This window comes from Hyperolius riggenbachi, chromosome 8, assembly GCF_040937935.1.
Source record: "Hyperolius riggenbachi isolate aHypRig1 chromosome 8, aHypRig1.pri, whole genome shotgun sequence".
Lineage (NCBI taxonomy): Eukaryota > Metazoa > Chordata > Amphibia > Anura > Hyperoliidae > Hyperolius > Hyperolius riggenbachi.
Genome location: NC_090653.1, coordinates 220,464,397 through 220,487,324, shown reverse-complemented (window position 1 = coordinate 220,487,324; position 22,928 = coordinate 220,464,397). Strand labels below are relative to the sequence as shown.

The 22,928-nt window shown below is 42.2% G+C and overlaps 1 protein-coding gene across 1 annotated transcript in view; it reads left to right on the top strand.

Annotated features, from left to right (window-relative positions):
- The window catches only part of MAPKAP1 (MAPK associated protein 1), a 245,109-nt gene that overhangs the window by 41,972 nt on the left and 180,209 nt on the right, over positions 1 to 22,928 (top strand). The window contains exons 3-4 of the mRNA XM_068247952.1: positions 6,586 to 6,675; positions 12,964 to 13,112. Of these exons, the coding sequence (XP_068104053.1) occupies positions 6,586 to 6,675; positions 12,964 to 13,112 (239 nt within the window). The remainder of the gene's footprint in view (positions 1 to 6,585; positions 6,676 to 12,963; positions 13,113 to 22,928) is intronic.

Below are 22,928 nucleotides of genomic sequence, written 5' to 3'. Positions count from 1 at the left end.
CGTTGCACTTTTATGTAGGAGTATGTGAATAAATTGTGAATTTTTTTTCTACAATCAACAGCGATTTTTTTGTCTGTTTGTGTGTGGACGGTCCACCACCGCCACCTAAACCGTTTTAAACCTTTTATCTTGTTTTATCCTACTGGCGCCTCTGTATCCTTGCATATTCATGTTACATACTTTCAATCAACAAGATTGCAATATGCAAATTAGAGGAGTCGGAGTCGGTGGATTTTTGTACAGACTCCACAGCCCTGCTTTTTACTGTAAAAAGAATTATCATAAATCACACACACCATCAGTATTGGAATAATCAGCAGATATACAGATTAGAATAGAAAAGACAGATAAATACAAACACTTTGTTAGCTCCTATTTGTAAAAAGAACAACAGAACAAATTTGACTATAAATCAGCTGCCATAAAACATATGAGGTAGTGGCGTAGTAGTGTGAGGGAGATGAGTCGTCAGCTCAATAAGAGAAGCAATACACAGCTTTAAACATACTAAATACATTATACAGGTAGTCTTCCTTTAACGAACGAGCTAGGGACTGTAGGTTCGTTCTTAACCTGAATCTGTTCTTAAGTCGGAACAATGTGCTAACTCTGTCCCCTGTGCCTCCAGTGTCCCCCTCTGTGTCACCTCTGCCCTCTGTGCCTGTTTATACAAGTTAAAAAACATGTTTTTCTTTGATTTTTTTTTTTAATCGATTTTCTCAAAAACAACAAGTCCAATTTGAATTTTTTTTGTGGCTTGTTCCCATGGAAACACTGAATCCATGCAGTTCGTATCGGTGGCTCGTTTGTAAGTCGGGCATTCATAAGTCTCCTCGGTCTGTACCTTGGTTTGAAGGGGAATTTTTCCATATCTTGTTTAATATAAACAATGAGCTCCTGGATTGATATATTGCCTTACGGGGGGTGGGGGCATGATTACATACAATATATTGCGCAGATATCAGATGGGATGTCAAAGCCTTGGTGGTGCGCTTCTTTAAAATCAATGTACACCAAAATTAAAATAAGACAGCGCTCAAAAGTATATTTAAATACTCTCCTCAAACAGGAGCACAGCCAGGACGACATTGCAACCTTCGGAATTGGTACACCACCACCATATCGGTGATGCTCTACCCCATGTGTTGGCCACTCGGCAGGCTAGGTGCCTCCTGAGACTAGTCGAGCTGAGCATGGGGGACACGGAAAGGAAGCATCGGGGCCTGACGAGACGGTCTGGTGTTATGAGTGGCGGCCCGACCTAATCTACCGAGTGGCCAACGCATGAGGTAGAGCCTGCAAAAACATTGTGCGCTTAAGTTTTCAACATGTTTGTGGGTGCATAATATTTTTATAAATAAATTATTATTACGGTTTTATGCTATGGTGGCCCCGCTGTGTTTTTATTTGAAGTGATATGGTTTGAAGAAGTCCAACAGGAGGGAGCATTGCAAGAAGGATTCGATTAAGGCAAGGGGTGGCCTGAAGACCCCATAGGTGCTGCAGACCTTATCTAGTAGAAGGTCATTGTATAATGGTGAGTGCCCACTGCTCTGGGGTGTGGTGGTGGTGTACCAATCCGTAAGGTTACAGTGTCGTTGTGGCTGTGATCCTGTTTGAAGAGTGTATTCAAATATATGGGACTTTATTGGTCTATATTAAGGACTTGATAACCATGCTCCGATCACTCCCACACCACCGTCCTCAGGCTTCTGCAGCACCGGTACCGGGTCCCCGCACTTCTGTCAGACGGAGCCAGTCTGACGTAAGAGAAGTGTGCCCTCTATGTATCTCTCCAGCATCTGCTGGATATATGCATAGAGGGTGCACTTCTCCTGCGTAGACTGGAGCCGACTGAGGGAAGTGCGGGGACCCGGGAGCGGAGCTGCAGAAGACTGAGGACGGCGGTGTGGGAGTGAACGGAGCGAATGGGTCGGGTAGAAGCCCCAGGTATGTGTAAATCTTTTTATTTATACGAGCTCTGAGTCGCTTTAATGTGACCATTAACGATATGATTTTTCAGTCGATTGATTCTCCGATTTTGATTGTAATATCGATCATAAATGATCATTCAGATCGACTGACGTAAAGAAAGCTATCAAATGCGATCAGATTAATGGAATCGAGACATTTTTTTGGAATCAATAACATTAATCTGATCAAATTGGGTAGCAGGTTTACTTCTGTTTAGTGGGCCCAAATTATCATTTCTGATCGACATTACAATTGTATCAAAGAATCGATCATCCGAAGAATCGTATCATTAATGGCCACTTTTACTGGTAAAAATTAATAACTGCTGGTTCCCCTGAAATGTTTGTCTGCTTGCAGTTGTGATTTTAGAGCACTGATTTGAAAATTAAATAAAAAGTGTCTACACTTGGCAATAAGCACAAATAACCTACTACACATAGGGCTCCACCCTGCAGTTTTATTTGTCTGTCAAGAGTGCTAAGCTTATGTCACACAGGAGGTGCTCCCTGCTTGCAAATCGCTAGTATTGAGACACTTTTGTTATTTGATCTGAGGAAGTGGACTGCAATCTGCAAAACGCGTTATCATTCAAGTGTCTGGTTTCTATTAAAAAAGTTATTACTTTTTTTGGGCTACCCCCTTTTATTAGAGGTAAGCCTATTTATGTATGTTTTATCCAGCTTACATTATCCATTCCACACATCACATCTTGGGGCGCCTCCTCCCTCCCAGTAATGTCACATGACCACAAGTAGTGATAGGTAGTCAATGAGAGCAGTTTAAATAGGCATAATGGTGAGTGTCACAGACCGCAAGGCTGGTCTGCGGATGAGGTAAATCGATCAGCGTCAGAAATCCTCTCACACGGTCATTTTGTTCATCACAAAGGGTAACCCGAGTTCGCAATTTGATGAACTGACTCGGGGAGGGAGCGTTCGGATGCCAACGGATTCACCTCACACATAAAATTCAAAGATCTGCCACCAAGCGAGTTACACAGCCCGCTACTGTAATTATACTAGGACTTGGAGAACACTCTATTAACCCCTAGCAGTATGCAGGAACCTGGGTCAGATCGTTATATCTGGGCCGGGTTCTCGCATACGGGTTATAAAGGCACACTTCTATTAAACACAGGGTAGTGATTTCAGGAGAATAGGTACGATTGTGTAACGATTTTTAAACGTTTAATAACAAAAATGCATTACATACAGTTATATACACCAATTAACATATACACACAGAGCTTAAAAATAAAAGGGAATAAAATCAGAAAATTCTTACTTAGTTATGGCTGATAGTCCATTTGGAGAATGAAGAAACAGAGTCCAGTTTAAAAGTAGGCATTCAGGTTTAGAGTCCTTGAGCACTGCAGGTGCTGGCTCTCCTTAAGCGCCTGCATGGACGTTCCTGGTCGATGGAATTTGGAGAATTGGGCAGGTTTGGTCCCGCCCCACTTTTATAGGACCTGAGTTCTGGGGCTGTCACTACCTGGAAAGTAGGTGTGTTTAAGGCAGGGTTATCTCCTGGAAGCCAGGTTGCCACCCTCAGACTCAGAGCAAGAAATGTACCAATTTATTAATAATCTGTGTGACTCCGCCCCAGATTGGCGCATTGCAAATCCGAGACTATATTCATAAGCGGCTTGTGACCCTGTATCAAACGAGGCTATACATGCCTATTCTATTGCATTCGCTCTACGCAGGCCGGATAAAGTGGTTTCTCTACAGATTCCTGATAGCTAGAAAATTGCAATTCAAGTGAATGATAGAACTTATTTCCAGGGCTGTGGAGTCGGAGTCGTGGAGTCGGGCAATTTTGGGTGCCTGGAGTCGAAGTCGGGAAAAAATGCACCGACTCCGACTCCTAATGAATTTGTAACTGTAATTAAAATAGAAAATATGATAAAATGTTCTATTTCTCAGATAATAGTCATTAAAAATAATGTATATATACAGTATATATACAGTAATTGCTGTGCTTAGTCCACAAAAATGAAATAAACCAATCAAAATTAGTTACTTGTGCTGCTTCAATAAAGCAGTCCCTGTATTTTTAAGGTCAGATATACATATCTGATTGTGACTGTATATATGATGTGTACACAGGAATCTCTTATATATACTAAATAACATCTATGCTGTAAGAATAAAGCCTGATGTGTAGCTGTGTCACTAATAGAGATGGTCAATGAGATGGAAATAATTCTGCACTGATGCTGATTTATGCAAATGTATGCACTCCCTTTGCTGATGAAATCAAATAATTTGATATGATGTTAAAATTTGGTTTGGTGACTACAAATTAAAGGGTACCTGAGACGGATGAAAATTAAAGATTTATACATACCTGGGGCTTCCTCCAGCCCCCTTCAGGCTAATCAGTCCCTCGCTGTCCTCCACCACCCGGATCTTCTGCTATGAGTCCTGGTCATTCAGCCAGTCAACGCAGTCCAGCCACGTGCTGCTCAATAGGGCTGCGCAGGTGTAGTACGCTCCCAGCGGCGGAGTGTGAGCATGCGCACTACGCCCGACTGGCTCAAGTACCTGGACTCATAGCAGAAGATCCAGGTGGTGGAGGAGGACAACGAGGGACTGATTATCCTGAAGGCGGCTGGAGGAAGCCCCAGGTATGTATAAAACTTTAACTTCATCTGTCTCAGGTTTACTTTGTTACACAGTAGTACTATACTCTACATATGCACTCCCCACAGAGCTGCAGGGAATCCACTGAGAATGCTGTGCACATTGAACACAGAGGTGTCTATCACCCATAAACCTGGTTCAGATTGTGCATGAAAAATGTGTAATAGAGAAAGAATCTCCTCATTCCCCTGCAGAGTACCTGCACATCATTCTTACATGTACCCACACTTACATTGCCTAGGGCCTGATAGATGTTCTTTGTTCCGGTTTGTACCTTTTACAAGTACTCTTACCAAGGACTAGTTTTAGTCTAAAGGGAATAAATATAGTAGTCTACATATCCTTCTCACTTCAGTTGCCTTGTAAAATTCCTAAGCGTTGGCAGTCGCCAGACGAATTTCATGTTACATACTTTTAATCAACAAAATTGTAATATGCAAATTAGAGTCGGAGTCGAGGAGTCCGAGTCGGTGGAATCCTAAACTGAGGAGTCGGAGTCGGTGGGTTTTTGGACCGACTCCACAGCCCTGCTTATTTCTAGATATCAGGAAATGTAATTTTTTTCTTGCTGTGCCAAACCTATTTTGAATTATTAATAAATTAAAGTTATCTTTGTTTGAAGCTTATGAGTTTGGAGGGAATCTTCTTATCTTACTGTTTTGAGCTGGCTTGGGGGACATGAGCTGTGTGCCAAATGGCTCTACCCAGGGGGGTTGACCAGGTGTGAAACTCTTTGCTGACCTGACACAGGATGTGGAGTTGAGGGGCTGTGCTGTCAGTGGAGGAGAGCAAAGGAAAGATATTTGTGTCTTATTCTACCCAGGACTAACAGTCATTGTGCAGGACCATACGAAAATCATTGGCGATTATGCACACGACTTTCCGTAATGTTCGCCACAGTGAGGGCATCATTTTTGATTCTTCAGAACCAAGAAAAATAACATTGAAAACAGACATGGAACCATTATAATAGGGAAACTTATATAACTTATATAATGTTTCCACAGGTTTCCGTTACTTTAAAAGATTTGTAAGCATTTTCACTTTAAATATTTATTTATTATTATTTGTATTGTGTTGTGAATTTAATGTTGTTGTTAATTAAACATTGTTCAACATATAACCAGTTTTAACCGGCTTCTCGGTTACGATGAATAATCACTGACCCGTACAACCTATTTGGCGTTTCGAGCTTGAAATATTTACGTTAAGTCTCTGGAAATTCATTAATATTTTGCTTTGCATCTTTAAGAAGACAGGAATTAAGAAAAAAAACCTAGTAAAATAAAAATATCCTCATTCATATCGCGCTTCCCCTACACATTTGACTAATGTTGCCACGGATACAAATCACCTCCTTTATTACCTATAAACTGTTCCGTCCTACCATAGAAAAACGCTGCTAATTTATATAGCCCTGACATTTTATAATTTTTCCTGATTTTCAGATAAAGGATTCTACATTTAAAACTTTAATAGTTGAGCCCAAGTTCATTTATCTTTAATTTTTGAAACGGGGGCATGTAATTCATAACTGTAATTTTATGCACACTCTGTAACATTCACGGGACTTCATTTGTACATTAAAATTCCTTTAAGACCGTTATTAATGATTTATATAACGAACTGTCCTATTAATCACGCTAGTTTTCACATTTTACGATTCCCTTCTATGTTAATACTATCTTTATGGTCTGTATTAATGTTTTATGTCCCCTAATTTCAATTATAAATCAAGCACATTTTTCTGTTTTTGTTGGTGTTTTCTGAACTTCTTGTCATCTTTAAACATTTTATGCTCGCTGCTCTCCCTTTCCTGAAACCCACCCCCTCCCATCTCCTCTGCCCCATTCCCCATCTTTCTATACATGCATTATGAAATATTCATGACACAGGAATTCATTGTAATCTCTGAGAAAAGTTTCTCCAGGAAAAGTCATCTTTTTTCCCCCCGTCTGTTTTCCAGCGCAGAAACTGGAGCGCCTTCGTAAGGAGAGGCAGAACCAAATCAAGTGCAAGAACGTGCAGTGGAAGGACCGGAATACAAGTCATTCAGGTACCATTTGCTGGCTTATAAACCTGGGCGGAGCTGCCAGGAGCAATGTTAGCAGGAGAATTGCGCTGTCAATAAAAGTGTCAATTCAGGTCAAAAGCTGCAGATTAAATGTTAAAGGACACCCGAGGCGAAAATAAACAAATGAAATAAACTATTGTATATATCTTCCTTCTCCTAAAAATGACTTTTTTAAGATATTCCACAGTTTTATTTTAGGTTTAAATCTACTTTTTAAGCTTGAACTGTTTTATTGTTTCACATTCATTGAAGTATGCCAGAGCTAAATACTATGAACTATTGATCCTTTTTATATCTTTCCTGCTCTCAGAAGGCATTTTCTGCTTGGAAAGTGTTTTATAGTTGGAATTTCTTATCAGTGAGGGACACACTGTAGTGATTTCCTGTCAGGGCTGAGTTAGTCACTTACATACCTGATATTTAACTCTTTCAGGCAGAGAAAAAAAAAGGAACACAGCCTAGTTATTTGTGTGCTAGGCACTGTACATGCCCATGTTTATCTCATCATGTCACATGTCACCTCGGGTATCCTTTAAAGAGAACCCGAGGTGAGGATCGTAGAAAGAAATCTATACACAGAGGCTGGGTCTGGCTATAGTGCCCAGCCTCTGTTGCTAGTTGAATCCCCGCTAAGTCCCCCTTGCGCTCCGCTCTCCCTCATAAATTACAGCCGCGCTGGGCTGTATTTACCTCACTAGTGTCACTTGCGGCACTCCCCCGCCTCCTGCGGAGCGCCGGTCCCCGCCCACGTCCCTTCCCTCGCCGCTGATTGGAGGGAAGTGACGTGGACGGGGACCGGCGCTCTGCAGGAGGCGTGGGGAGCGGCGTGAGTGACATTAGTAAGGTAAACAATGCCCGAGAGCGCGGCCGTAATTTATGGGGGAGAGCGGAGCGCAGGGGGCACTTAGGGGGGATTCAACTAGCAACAGAGGCTGGGCACTATAGCCAGACCCAGCCTTTGTGTGTAGATTTCCTGCTACGATCCCCACCTCGGGTTCTCTTCAAAGGGAACCCGAGGTATGCCTTTTTAAAAAAAACAAAAAACATGCTACCTGATCTGGGGGGACTAGCTGGATCAGGTAGCCTCAATTACTGCTACTCTCCACCGCTCCTGTGGCCAGATATCAGCTACATTCATCTTCAGTGACCCCTGAGAGATCACAACACTGCAATCTGTGCTCTGTGTGTTTTATCGCAGGGTAGCGGCTGGGGAGAGTCAGTGTTGCAAATTGACAACTGGGGAAGGGGCGTTAAGGATGCCCCCAGTGGGCGTTTTGCAGGAGTGTCTCTCTTGCAAGGGACGCCCCTTCCCCTTGAAATTGCTGACAACCTGCATGGGGGGGGGGGGGGTTATGGGTTGCAGAGAGAGGCATATAGGTGGCACCGAGGCATGTCATGGACCAGGGAACATGCCCCTGTGTCCCATCTGCCCCCCCCCCCCCCAGCGCCGCCTTGGGTACACTTTTAAGGGAAAGCTAAACTTGCATTGAAAAATTGATAGACATCAGTGCCACACAAGCTGTTTTGTAATTTTTACGTAGTGTGCTAGTCATCTGCAGATACAACTGCATACAACATTCTGTTCAGGTGCTCACAAAACTTTCCTTTAAAGTTAACCTGAGACCCGGGGCTCCATTGTACTTACTTGTGGCTTCTTCCATACTTATGAAATTATGCCTCACTTCTAGGTTAACCGTGCACGACACACTGCAACTCTTGAGTACCACGACGGGACCCACTGCGCTATGTTCGATGTGATGGCCCCATAGGCCATCACTACTTTTACCACGGGATGCGGCAAGTTTGTGCGATATGATGGAATGTATCTTCAATTTTGCACATGCGCACACATTATTCCCTTAGCATGAAAAGGTTTATGAGAGGGGAGGGGGCACCAGGGGATCCTAGAACCACGAGACGTCTCTTCATATCTCCTTGGACAGGTAAAGAACAGGGGGCACGTTTTATATTTGGCTCTGGGTCCTGGTTTAGGTACACTCTAAAGGAAATCTAAAGAAGAAAATAAATAAATAAATTTAACTTACCTGGAGCTCCTTGCAGTCCCCTGGAGTCATCCTGTGGCCATGCAGTCCATCTGCGATCTTTCGGCCAGCAGCGACGACCCCCTCAAAGCTGGCCAGCTATGCGCCTCCTCATCCCCGTGCGCGGCATCGTTCTGTACTGACACAGTGCGGGAAAATCACTACTGTGCATGCGCAGAAAGCTGCAGGAAACGGGAGCGTGATCAGGGTGTGTGCACCTCGGGGCCGCACATGCGCAATAGCCCCTAACAAACCGCGACCGGCCAGCTTTGAGGGGGTCACTGCTGCTCGCTGTAGGGTCTCGGAAGGACGGTGCGGGCACAGGATGGCTCCAGGGAGCTGCAAGAAGTCCCAGGTAAGTTAAACAGTTTTTTTTACAGACTTAAATAACCCTTTAAATGGAAAGTCCGAGCTTATTAAAAAAAAAACTTACCCGGGGCTTCCTCCAGCCCCTGGCAGCCGTCCTGTGCCCTCGCCACAGCTCCGGGGGCTCGCAGACCCCTCCGGTGCAGATGCTGGCCTCACCAGGTCAGAATCTACTGCTCCTGCACGAGAGCCCCTCTGGGTCGCACGGTCTGGAGTGTACTTCACAGTACTTCTGTGCCTGTGCAGAACACTCCAGACTACGTCAGCACGACAGAGAGCGGCTGTATCACAGGTGCAGTACATGCGCATCGGCATCTGCAACAAAGGAGAGCCCGGGCCAGCGGCTGGACGCAGAGCCATGGCAAGAGACATATCGGCTGCTAGGGTCTGGAGGAAGCTCTAGGTAAGTAAATTTTTTTTTTGCTCGTATGTTTCCTTTAACAATTACAACTAGGGGGGGGGGGGGGGGTCAAATTGTTATGGACTAGTACAACTAGTCCATAACAATTTGACCCCCCCCCCCTGTTTTGTGCGTTTTCAAGTGGAGCACTTTTTCCCCAAATATACTATCTGTGAATAAACGTAAGATACTAAGAGCAGCTTAGCCATATCCTTTCCAATCCTGTTCTACAAACGGTTTCAGTTTTTTTGAGCTCTGCTAGAACACATTTTTCACAAAGCTCTAGGTTGCAATAGGTCTTCTGTTCTTGACAAGCGTTGATACATTATTTAGGCATAAGTTTAGACTAGTAGAGGTGTTTATTTTATTTATCTTACTTCACTGCTGGCAAGGTTTTTTTTTTTGTTTTTTTTTTTGCGTTCATTGATTTAGCACTGAAATGCAAAATTTACTCTGGACATATGTCAGGAGCTTTACAAAACTGAAAATATGAGATAATTCATTTTGGGATGGTTGTGGACTCTAACCTACATTTTACTTGATTCTGCCTGGGATATGTTGAATTTTATGTTGTCCCAAGTGAAGGCAAATTATATTTGTTATGCCGTTGCATCATTCTTTTTCTTTTATAATAGATCAGATCTGTAGAAGGCTAAGACCCTGGCAGTTTCATACTTCACATATTTGGAAGTACATTTATTTATGGGTCACAGAGACAGGCTAAGGCCTTAGTTCAGCCTCTGCATATGATAGTACATTTGCATTAATTAGCAATACACACAAGTTTGTGGATTTCACCACTGCAATTTGTGCTATAAATATATTTAAAATACCTGTCTGGGTGCCTTCTTTTAGCTTTGTTTTTGGTGAGATGATAATGCAATTTAATTGGAGAAACAGCTGATTACACTCCTCCCCATATCCTGTCATTACCACATGAGGAAGTCTAGTCGAGGCGGGTCCAGCTATTCTTTTCCATGGACATGTCACCTGACCCCACTTAATTGGAGAAACAGCTGTCCAGACTCCTCCCCCTATCCTGTCATCAATGTATGAGGAAGTCTAGTGGAGGAATAAGCCATGACCACAGATTACCTGACCCACCTACCTTCCTTCTCCTCCTTCTTACAGTATAACTGCTGCACTGTAGCTGAGTAGAGTCTTGTTTACCTGTCCCCCTGCTCATTGTGTATAAATAAAAAATATCCTTTCCCGCTCCTCCAATGTCTTTGTGAAAGAGCATCAAGACAGATCATTATTAGAAGCAGTCAGATTGGAAAACTGGTATCTTATTTTTGTAGCTATCTTTCATGTGCCATGAGCATACTGTATTATCATGCCCCCAAATACATTTACAGAGAACTGTAGCAGAATGTTAAAGAATGGGGAAGAAAAGGTAAATAATAGTGCTGCAGTTAAAGGAAACCTGAGAGAAATAGTGTCTCAAGGTTCATGCTTACCTGGGGCTTCCTCCAGCCCTTTTCTGGCGGTTCGGTCTCTTGCTGTGGTACTGCGCAGGCGCAGAACACTCCCGGCAATGGAGTGCAACGGGGCGCATGCGCAACAAAATGCAAAATTTGCAAAACTGGATTTTACAAAACTGGATTTTAATTGTTGAAGGTTATATTGGTTCTCGTATGATATAATGCAAACATTCTGAATGTAATGGAGCTCCAGTCAAAATTTTCCCTCTGCGTTAATAGATAAGCCCACAACATTATAAGTTCTACGAACACATTTTTTTAGTACATGAAAAGTTTATAATCATTTTTTTGATCTCTGACTGCAGGAGAAAAAAAGGCTAATTTATAATAGAGAACATCTGTATTCAAGAAAAACTGATAGCTGTACATTCAGGAAAAATAGCAGTGTGGTGCTTACAGTCTGAACTACCGTATATTCCGGCGTATAAGACGACCCCCCAACTTTTCCAGTTAAAATATAGAGTTTGGGATATACTCGCCGTATAAGACTACCCCTCTTCCAACGCACACCAAATTAAAATAAAAAAAATCATGTACTGGTGCTGTGTATGAACAGATACTGCTGCTGTACTGTATGTGTTACCCAGTATATAACAGTATATAGTCAATTGACCTGTTGCATTGGTCAACTCTCCTTAAGTAGACTGGTCTGCTCTCCTTGTCTACCTGTTTATCAGAGCAGTATGGAAGAATAGATTGCGCTCCCTCAGCAGGGAGATCTGAGAGGCGGTAACAGGATAGGGCGTATCACCCGGCATCAATGATACCCGGTGTATAAGACGACCCCCAACTTTTCAGAAGATTTTCAAGGGTTAAAAATTAGTCTTATACGCAGGAATATACAGTAGATGACTTTAGGCTACTTGCACACCAAGACGTTGCGTTAGGTGCTACGTTAAGGTCGCATAACGTGCACCTAACTCAAGGCCTGGTGCTCTTCGATGTAGATGTCAGAGTGACCCGCGATGTGCAGCTCACTCTGGCGTCCGTGATGCCGTGATGCGTACTCTTGGACGCATGTGGCATCACGTGGTCCCGCCGGCCAATCGCCGCACAGAGCGGCCGCACCAGGAAGTAAACACTGCACGTCACAACGTGCAGTGAATATTAATTAGCCATGTGCCTGGCCGCTCTCCGCTCCTCCCCAACAGGACTGAGCATGTGCAAACAGTCTAACTTGGCTTAAAAGGAATGTCCAAGCAAAATAAAAAAATGAGTTTCACTTACCTGGGGCTTCTACCAGCCCCATGCAGCCATCCTGTGCCCTCGTAGTCACTCACTGCTGCTCCAGTCCCCCGCTGGCAGCTTGCTGACCTCGGAGGTCGGCAGGACGCATTGCGTACATTTTTATGCATTCCCGCTAGTGCAGGAACATTAACACATACATTTTTACGCATTACTAGTTCAATGCGTAAAAATGTACGCATTGAACGCGTAAAAATGTATGTGTTAATGTTCCTGCACTAGCGGGAATGCGTAAAAATGTACGCGATGCGTCCTGCCGACCTCCGAGGTCGGCAAGCTGCCAGCGGGGGACTGGAGCAGCAGTGAGTGACTACGAGGGCACAGGATGGCTGCATGGGGCTGGTAGAAGCCCCAGGTAAGTGAAACTCATTTTTTTTTTTTTTTTTGCTTGAACCTTCCCTTTAAGCCGCTCTAACGCCGCAGCATGCTGCACTTTCGGGAGAACGTGCAGCGTTACATGTGACTCAACGTGGGCTGTGTGAACAGCCCACTTGTGTTACATTGCTGTACGTTGGGGGAGCGTTACAGGCTGCACTAACAGGCGCCTGTAACGTCTTAGTGTGTAAGCAGCCTTACTTTGGGTCAAAAGTAGGTGGATTCATTACACAGTCAATAAAAATGTTATGCTACATTTTTGGTCCACTTTAAGTTCTATTTATAATTATAATAACACAAGGGAAACCTTAAAAGACAAGGGATATTTAAAACACATATGTTTTACTCTTATTTGCAGCAGAGGAGCTTAGTTCACTGTTTGAAAAGAAGAATTTCACAGAAAAGTCTCCACGTAGCGGAAAGCCTTCCATATTATCTGTCCGCCTGGAACAGTGTCCTCTACAGCTAAACAATCCCTTCAATGAATACTCCAAGTTTGACGGCAAGGTGAGGCGCTTGTCTTGTTTCCTTATGTCTGTCATTAAAGCTAATGTTTACATTTATTTTATTCTTTGATCATTGTTTTCCGCTTAGTGTCATTTTTGCCACTTCCTGCTCTGGGGTGAGTTGGCCTTTTGTTCTTTCTGATTATTTGGTTGTTGGACTTGGTTTTCTTTGTTTGTGTGCCATATCTGTACAGTACTGCCCAGAAGAGAGACCTGTTTGCAGCAGCTTCTGCAGATTGGCATTATTTGGCAACATGAACCCAATTTCTACCAATACTGACTTGGGTTGGTTTCACTGGCTATATTTATAAACTTCTATTATTTTGTGGGCCGGGTGGCCCTTTTCATACAGTTCAGGGTGCTCTTCAATATGTCGTCCTCTGTGCTGAACAACCTCAGGCTGCTCATAATGGCTCCGTACAACTGCTGTTGGCATCCAATATGAGGCTGAAATTAGGAAGGAGACAGAAAGCTCATTGGGTCTGTTGTCCATTGAAAAGCTTTGTGAGAATACATACGCATGATTTGTATAGGCTTCCATTATATAGTAGAATCTCTTTAATGTACACTCCAAGGGACCTGGCCAAGTAGTTTACTATATCAGAAGTTTACTATAACAGGATTGGTCATGCTTTATATAGTCACACAGGTGCATGGCTGGGACCTGAAGAATGAATTTACTATAGCCAGAGGTTTACTGTATCAGAGTTTACTATAACGACATTCTACGGTACTTTCAGAATAAGATGGACATGTAAAATCTTAGAAAAATGGATTTGTTGGGACTGTGTATTCCAAATAACGAAACTGTTAAAGCCATGAGATTAGGAGATGCTCAATACTTAAGTAGAAAGCTATGGCAAGATATTACAGGATAGAGATGTCCCTTTACCAACAAAAATTAGAAAAGTTAAAGATATGGTCTTTCCCAGTGGTAACATATGGCGGTATAAGTTTGACTATAAATAAGGTCATGGATAGAAAAATTAATGCTTTTGAATTGTGGGTGAGGAGAAAGCTACTAAGAGTTCCCTGGACTGCTAGAACCTGTCAATACTTCAAGGAAACCTTAAAGAGACACTGAAGCGAAAAAAAAATATGATATAGTGAATTGGTTGTGTACTATGAATAATTACTAGAAGATTAGCAGCAAAGAAAATATTCTCATACTTTTATTTTCAGGTATATAGTGTTTTTTCTTTTATATATATTTTTTTTTATTCAGTTTCATAGCATATAACAGGATAAGAAAACATTTTGATGAAAAGACAGCTGTTTGACATAAAAATGAAAAGAATGTTGACATTGAAATGATTGCAATACAAATAATTCCATATTGATACAGCTTATAGATATACTTTTTGCTATGAAGCTTAATTTAACACTATAAACTCTAATAACTACAACATCTGATATGTGGTGTCTAGATATTGTGACACATGTAAGCATAGCTGCGTAGCCGTCATGATATATGGAGACCTTCCTATTTTTGTCATTTACCTACTTGTATCTTCCTGAAATCATATGACGCTTATTCAATTATGTAACGGGTTAGTGGGGAGGATAGGGGTGGAATACCAGGGCTACTAGTTTAACATAACAATTAACTTGCTCACTATAGCATAAGGAGAGAAATGATAACATGGGTTGAGACCTCATCTGTTAGCACCTATTATATTGAGGCTGTAGTGTTGCCTTGGATAAGTAATATTGATAGATATTGATAAGTATTGGTCCAGATCTGGGTGTTGTGTAATGGTTGTGGGTGTTACTACATTAGGGTTGGTGATGCTCTCGTGTGTTCTTTACATGGCCACTCTGGGCAGAACACCTGAGAGTGTCAACAAGAGTACTGGACGAACGCAGAGCCGCAAGGGCAGTCCGCCAGTGTATTGATATTTTGTAATTATTGGGTCAGGTCGGGGCATATTTGGTGGGGTAGACCACTAATTCGTGGAGTTCTTATTTGTTTATGGATTTGGGGTTGAGTTAATGCTCTTAAGCTTGAGATGGGTGATTTTTATTTAGACAGATTTGCTTAATTGAATTTATTGCACCATAAGCTAGGGACATGATAATATAGGTGGTTTGTGTTTAATCGTTTTCTAATGTCTGTTTCCAGTTTTAAATTGCTGCTGGTCCTAGCCTGCAGCTTGGTGAATGGGATTTCCTCAGTGGATTTCCAGGCCGAAGTTATTAGTGAGATTGCGCTCATCATAATATGAGCTACTAATGGTTGGCAATTAACTTGTATGTCATCTATTCCAATAAGCAGTAAGGCCAAAGCTGGGGACAGTTTAAAACTGGGGGAGATTTCTGTTTTTAGGAATTTTTCTACTTTGACCCAGAGTGTTCTCACTAATTGGCACTCCCAAAGCATGTGAAGTAATGTTCCAATCTGTTTTTGGCATTTCCAGCACAGTGGAGAGGCTAGTGTTGAGAAAGACGCTACTCTTCTAGGTGTGAGGTACGATCTTGAGACTATTTTTTGGTGTGCTTCTCAGTGGGAGTTACACTTTGAGAATTGTAGTAGCTTTTTAGTTGAGTTTAGTATATCTGATGGAGATATTTCTAGTTTTAGATCGTTTGTCCATGCATCTGAGTATTTGGTTAAGGTCTTGTCGGGATCTGGGCTCATTGTCTCATACCATATTGAGATAATGCCTTTTTTATCCGAATGAGATTCTAAAAGATTGTAAATTTTGTAAGGTATTTTTGGGAGTGTCAGACAGCGACTGTTTATCATGTGGTAAATTCTGTGGTAGGTGAACAGTTGAGAATCTGGGAGATTGAATTTAGTTTGTAGGGAGTTGAATTTTTGGATTGTGCCTTTGAGAAATAAGTCGTTAACTGTATTAATCCCTGCTTTTGACCAGGATGAGGTGTCTAAATGGGGGGAGAACAAGGATAGACAGCTGATTGGGAGACGTGCGAGTAGGTTTTTGTGAGAGTTCGGGGGGAATTTCAAGAAATGTTCCCACGCTTTTAATGTAGCATTTATTGTTGGGAAGTTATGAGAGGGGGGCTTATAACCTAGCATCATGGCGGCTAGAGTGTCTCTTAAAGAATAGGTCATTTGATAGGATTCCATTTTTACCCAAGTTTTAGTTGGAGTGTAATCCCACCAGTGTTTAATATTTTCTAAAATGGCCGCATTGTAATATGTTTGTACACAGGGGAGGCCCATTCCTCCTTTATTTTTGGCTAGTACCATAAAATGACGAGCAATTTTGGGAGTTTTGCCTTGCCAAACATAAGAGTTTATAAGTCTGTTGAGATCTTTAAAGAACGAGGCCTTGACTGGAATCGGGATTGTCCTAAATACATATAAAATTTTAGGGAGAGTGAACATTTTAAAAGCAACAATTCTTCCTGCCCATGACAGATAATATTTGGACATGGATTGAAGTTCTTTTTGGAGTAGTGAGATCAAGGGAACATAATTGCTCTTAAAAAGATCTGATGATTTTCGTGGGAGAGAGATTCCCAGGAATTTTAATGAATTTGTATATAGTGTTTTTTCTAACATTGCATCATTTTATAATATGTGCACATTACACAACACTCAGCATTCAAAATGAGTCTTTCAGAGCAGTCTGTGAAGTAATGACCTCTCCTCTAGCAGAGGAAAAGTAAATAGTCCAGGAACAGTTGAGATAATAAAAGTCAGATAACAGCCCTCTCCACGACTAACTTAGTCGGAGAGCTTAATGGCTTGTTTGCATAGAGATAACAACTGGAGTTTCTCAACTCTTCCTGTACTGGAAACAATTACACTGATGTATCTGATCTTAATGTTTTATTTCTTAGCTGTGCTACACATACAAATCATAATATCATCATTTTTTTTTTCGCTTCAGTGTCTCTTTAACTTTAAAAAAAAAAAGACCAGTTTATTACCTGGGACATCTTCCAGCCCCCTGAAGTCCTCCTGGTCCCTCGCTGTCATACCACACTGCTTTATTCCCCTGGTGTCCACCTTCGATGGCCTCATGGGCGGCCATGTGCTGCACGTCTCCTCCACTGCGCTCCTGTGCATGCTGCATTTGCATAGTAAGTAAAAATTGCTGCTGCACACGCTCAGGACTCTCCCAGCCACAGGAGCGCAATAGAGGAGGTGTGTGGCTGGCTTTACGAGGGGGGCAGCACAATGCGGAATGATGGTGAGGGAGCAGGAGGACTTCAGGAGGCTGGAAGAAGCCCCAGGTAAGTAACTGGCCAATTTTTTTTTACAGTTTCCCTTTAAAGAAATAAGGCCAGAGTGTTCACTACAAGGGTTGATACTACTATTTAAACTTAAATAATTCTGATTTGTAAAAAAAAAAAAAAAAAAAATCAAGACAAAAAAAAACAAATTAAATACTTTGGACACATGGGCCCATATGCAATTCAATTTTTCTCCTGAGTTTTCTCCTAGGTGATATTTTCACACCTTGTAAATGAAATGTTTAAACCGCCAGCAAGCAAGAAAATACTCAGTTGCAAAGTTCTAAAAAGTTATTTTATGTAGAAGATGAAAAATTATCTCCTAGGAGAAAACTCGGTAGAAAAAGTTAATTGCAACTGGGACACATAAGAATGCCAGAATTTTTGGAGAAAGCCTTGATGTTTGGAAAAATTGAGAGCAAAAGAAGAAGAGTATGGCAGAGGCTAAGGTGGATAGACAGCATATGCGACACTATGAACATACCTATGCAACAGCTGAAAGAAGCAGTGATTGAAGGACACATATGGCATGCAGAAGTGCATATGGTCAAGGAGAGTTGGAGTCGGTGAAACGAATGAGTAGAGTCTGAACTAGTCCTATTAATTGCATTGTATCATCTAAGCATGTTGTCTGCTTGTCCTCGGTCCATGAAATGGACAATTTTCGTCCGAGTTTCTCTCTCCTGTGCGCTGAGCCTAATTTATTGTTTCCTAAACTTGTCCTCACAGCCCACCAACAGTACATGCAGGTAATCTCACATATGCACAGGTGGGGCAATTAGTGTCTTGGCTATATGGATTTCACACAGCTGAGGCACTAATTGTAAAGTAAATACTAGAAAATATAATTTGTGTCTCGTAGTGAATGTCTATTCCATTATAAGGTACATTCAGGGTATGTAAGCAGGTATGCATACTGATGAGTGTATAAAAGAATACAGCCAGACAAGATACTGTTCTAGATATTCCATTGAATCCGTCATGTAGACTGAGTACCTGTACATTGCATTGACAGTGCCTCACTTCCATGTCTCTGCTCACACAGCATGACATGCTCCATTGACTTCTGTGGAGTGGTGTACAGAGCAGAGGCAGTGCCTTAACCCATGCATGGATTACAGTGGGAGAGGTGGCTATTGCAGCATCTCCTTTCACCATATTCGCCTCTGTCACTAGGTTTTGTATCTTAAAGGGGAACTTCAGCCTAAACAAACTTACTGTCATTAAGTTACATTAGTTATGTCAATTAAAATAGATCGGTAATATAATCTCTTACCCACCCTGTTTTAAAAGAACAGGTACATGTTTGTGATTTCTTGGGGGCAGCCATCTTTTTCTTGGGGGCAGCCATCTTTTTCATGAGGGCAACCATCTTTTTGGTTGAAAGGAGGTGATGGAGCATGAGACACAGTTTCAACTCTCCTGTGTCCTGATCACCCCTCCCAGGTAGGCTTCAAAACTCAAATTAAAAATTAAAAAAAAAAAAATTGCACCAAAACAGCAGGAGGAGAACAGCACCATCAGAAATCCCATCATGCTTTGCACAGCATCAGGGGAAAAATGCCCGGGCAGTTTTCTTCTGTGCAGCTAAAAATGAGGCTTGGGTAATGATGCTGTGAAACTGTTAAAGAAACCCCAAGCCTTTTCAGTACTGCTGAGTAGATTTTTAGTCTAGAGGTTCACTTTAAGAAAAATAAATCACAACATAGATAAGTAAGAAGTTAAAAAAAAAAATAGCAGAAAGATCAACAAATGATTGATACTCGCCCCCGGTAATTCATTCCCAATGTTTGATCGAATGCCTGATATACACCATGCAATTTACCATCAGATAGATGGTTCGAAAGATAATTTCCGCCAGATCCGATCGAATTTCCGATAATTTTTCTGATCGATTTCCTAATCACTTCTACGCAAATCGATCCTGTCGGAAATTATTTATTCGACCCATCTATCTGGCGGCAAATTGCATGGTGTGTACCAGGCTTTACATGAGCCTGCAGGTCAGCATCTTTACTGCCCTTATCTATAAATTCGCCCACTAACAATGTGATAGGCTAAAGGAGGTACTGTGTGCTTGGCAACAGCATGTCGTCTCCCACAATGCAATGAAGTTCACAGCCAGGGAACTGTCATTGCTTCGGCTGAAATACCATACTGTGGAAGGGTTTTTAACTCAATTTTAGCCACACATAGATCCCTGGTGAACTATTACAGAAAAGTTAAAGACTTCTCATTGGAAAGGGGAAAGCCACTAATTGGTATGAAGATCAGTCCTGAGTTAAATATGTGACATGATGATCGCAGAAGGTGAACAGTGGCCCCAAAAGGATAAAATATACTAAACTTTCTAAAATTGCTATGGAGGTAGTGGTGCACTCCCCTCCCCAAAGTAGACATGAAGCTGTCAATTTTCAATCAGAATAAATGTATTCACATACTCCAATGAGTATGTAAATACATTTATTTTGATTGAAAATTGACAGCTTCATGTCTGCTGTGGGGAGGGGAGTCCACCACTACCTCCATAGCAATTTTAGAAATTTTAGTATATTTTATCCTATTGGGGCCACTGTTCACCTTCTGCGATACCAGTGTCCACCCCCGGTGGAGGGGTGATATACCCCTTTTTCCTGAAGTACAGAGAATGACATCTTAGCCCTGAGTGGGGACAGGCCTTAATCTCCCCACCTGCATTTACAGTGGTTGCCTAAATAGGTAACCCTGGTTTGTGAGTATTATTATTATTTACTTTCATTTTTCTCCTTTTCCAATACATAGTACTCTATATCGGGCTCTCGGTGTTTCTTTTTCCTATGTGACATGAATGAGATAGACATGGGTATGTACAGAGCCTAGCACACAAATAACTATGCTGTGTTCCTTTTTTTCTTTCTCTGACTGAGTTAAATATCAGGTATGTAAGTGGCTGACTCAGTCCTGACTTAGACAGGAAGTGACTACAGTATGACCTTCACTGATAAGAAATTCCAACTATAAAACACTTTCCTAGCAGAAAATGACTTCTGAGAGCAGGAAAGAGATAAAAAGGGTCAATAGTTCATAGGTTTTAGCTCTGGCATACTTCATTGAATGTTTCATTGAGCAAAAACAATAAAACAGTTAAAACTTAAAGAGAGTCTGAAGCGAGAATAAATCTCGCTTCAGACCTCATATATAGCAGGGGCACGTGTGCCCCTGCTAAACCGCCGCTATACCGCGGCTTAACGAGGGTCCCTGTCCCCCCAAATCTCCTCCGTAATGCGGGGGAGCGCTTCCTGGTTGGGGCAGGGCTAACCGCCGCAGCCCTGCCCCACGCACGTCTGTCAGCGCGTATCTCCGCCTCTCCCCCGCCCCTCTCAGTCTTCCTTCACTGAGAGGGGCGGGGGAGAGGCGGCGATGCGCGGCTGATAGACGCGAATGGAGGCAGGGCTGCAGCCGTTATTCCTGCCTCCAGGAGCGACCAAGCCTGCGACCAAGTGTCGCAGTGGGGGGTTTGGGGTGAAGGGACCCCCGTTTAGCGGCGCGTATGCGGCGGTTTAGCAGGGGCACGCGTGCCCCTGCTAACTATGAGCTCTGAAGCGAGATTTATTCTCGCTTCAGAGTCTCTTTAAAAAGTAGTTTTAAACATAAAATAAAACTGTAGAATATCTTAAAAAGTAATGTTTAGGTGAAGAAAGATAGATACAATTGTTTATTTCATTTGTTTATTTTCGCCTCGGGTGTCCATTAAACTAGTGAAAAGAGAAATACCGTAAGTATCATTTACACCAATTCTCTAAGATGCTGAATATCCAATACTTTCACACCTAACTCCAAAAATGTATAGTGTAGCAGTGCTATGGTCACATGCAAATAGTATAAAGAACTTTTGCCTGTCTAAAACATTTTTCCAATATGGAATATAACCTTCACTCTTTGGGAATAGATAGCTCATCTTTCTTGCCATGTTGTCCAGACTAAATGCTAAACCACAGGTGTGCTCTGATGTCTGGCTTTCAGAAAGCTAATCCTGACTGGTAGCACCCCTTTCCCCTGGAGCACTGCGGAAGACGTCCTTCATGGTTACCTGATCTGCCCTGACTTGTTGGCAAGGCAGGCATAGCGGAAACAATTGAATGATCCTGATGATTCCCACCGTTGAGGACCAGAATACAGATGTGTTGGTGTGCCTGAAGCGACACGTGAGATTTGGCAGACTGAATGAAGAAGTGGAGTTGACCCAATGTAACCAAGATGAGAATTTTCCATATTTCTGGTCTTCACGGTTCCCTGATCCTGCTATCTATGGTTAGAGCTGTTATCTCAGGCTATCTGTAGTGTTATGCGCGTCAAGTAGAACTGAGGAATCCTAACTAACATCACATGTATTCCAGCGATGCCTTCTCATCCCTGTCACTCGCAAAGGGTTAATCCTGCCCTGTCTTCCGCGGGACTCTGGGAAGACCCAGCCGGTTCATCAGCTCAGACATCCCCAACGCCTGCGAGCCTGGTCTGTGGCATAATTCATGAGCACTAATTACTCAGCTGTTAATTTTCATAAGTGTTGATTGTAGCAGTTCCTTAAATTAAGACTCCTTTTAAAGCGTACCTTGGGAAATATTTTATCAGGGCCCGGAGTGCAAATGAATATGAATATGGCTCCAATTAACACTCGCTGGTTAATGGCTTTTAGCAGCATTTTGGGATGTGCAGTCTTTAAATACCATTTTTTGCCTGCTGCTCTTACATTGAGCACCATTCAGATAATTAGGGATACGCAGAGCCATTTAAAAGGGATTCGAACAAGACATTGCTATTAACGCTGCAGTATCCACTGCTCTTTGTGGCTATTTTGGCCCCCTTATTTGCCATTAGTCATTAAAGTCATAATAATGTCAATTCCCTTTTATAATAGAAAAAAAGGAGCAGACGGATGGCATTAACCATTTAGTGGAGAAATGGGGACAATCTACTGAGCAGCAAAAGTAATCGACGGGGATTTAACATTATGCAAATGATACCAACAAGATACTTGCCGGCTATTGGTAGCATGGACGACAACTAGGTTTTCTCCTATTCATTTATATTGTTTTCCTTTGAGCTTATTTAAAAGGAACCTTAAAGAGACTCCGTAACAAAAATTGCATCCTGTTTTTTATCATCCTACAAGTTCCAAAAGCTATTCTAATGTGTTCTGGCTGACTGCAGCACTTTATACTATCACCATCTCTGTAATAAATCAATGTATCTTTCCCCTGTCCGACTTTTTGGCCTGTGTCTGGAAGGCTGCCAAGTTCTTCAGTGTTGTGGTTCTGCTATAAACTCCCCCTTCCAGGACCCTCTATGCACACTGCCTGTGTATTATTTCGATTAGGGAAGCTTCTCTCTGCTCTATTATCTTTTACAAGCTGGATAAATCGTCCTCTGAGCTGGCTGGGCTTTCACATACTGAGGAATTAGACAAGGGCAAAGCTGTTTGCAGGAAGAAACGAGCAGCCTGAAACTTCAGTGCATCAGAACTGCAGGGGGAAAGAAACACACAATGATCTCTTGAGATTCAAAAGGAAAGCTGTATACAGCCTGCTTGAGTATGGATGTATTTTCTATGTGTGGACATACTGTACATCAA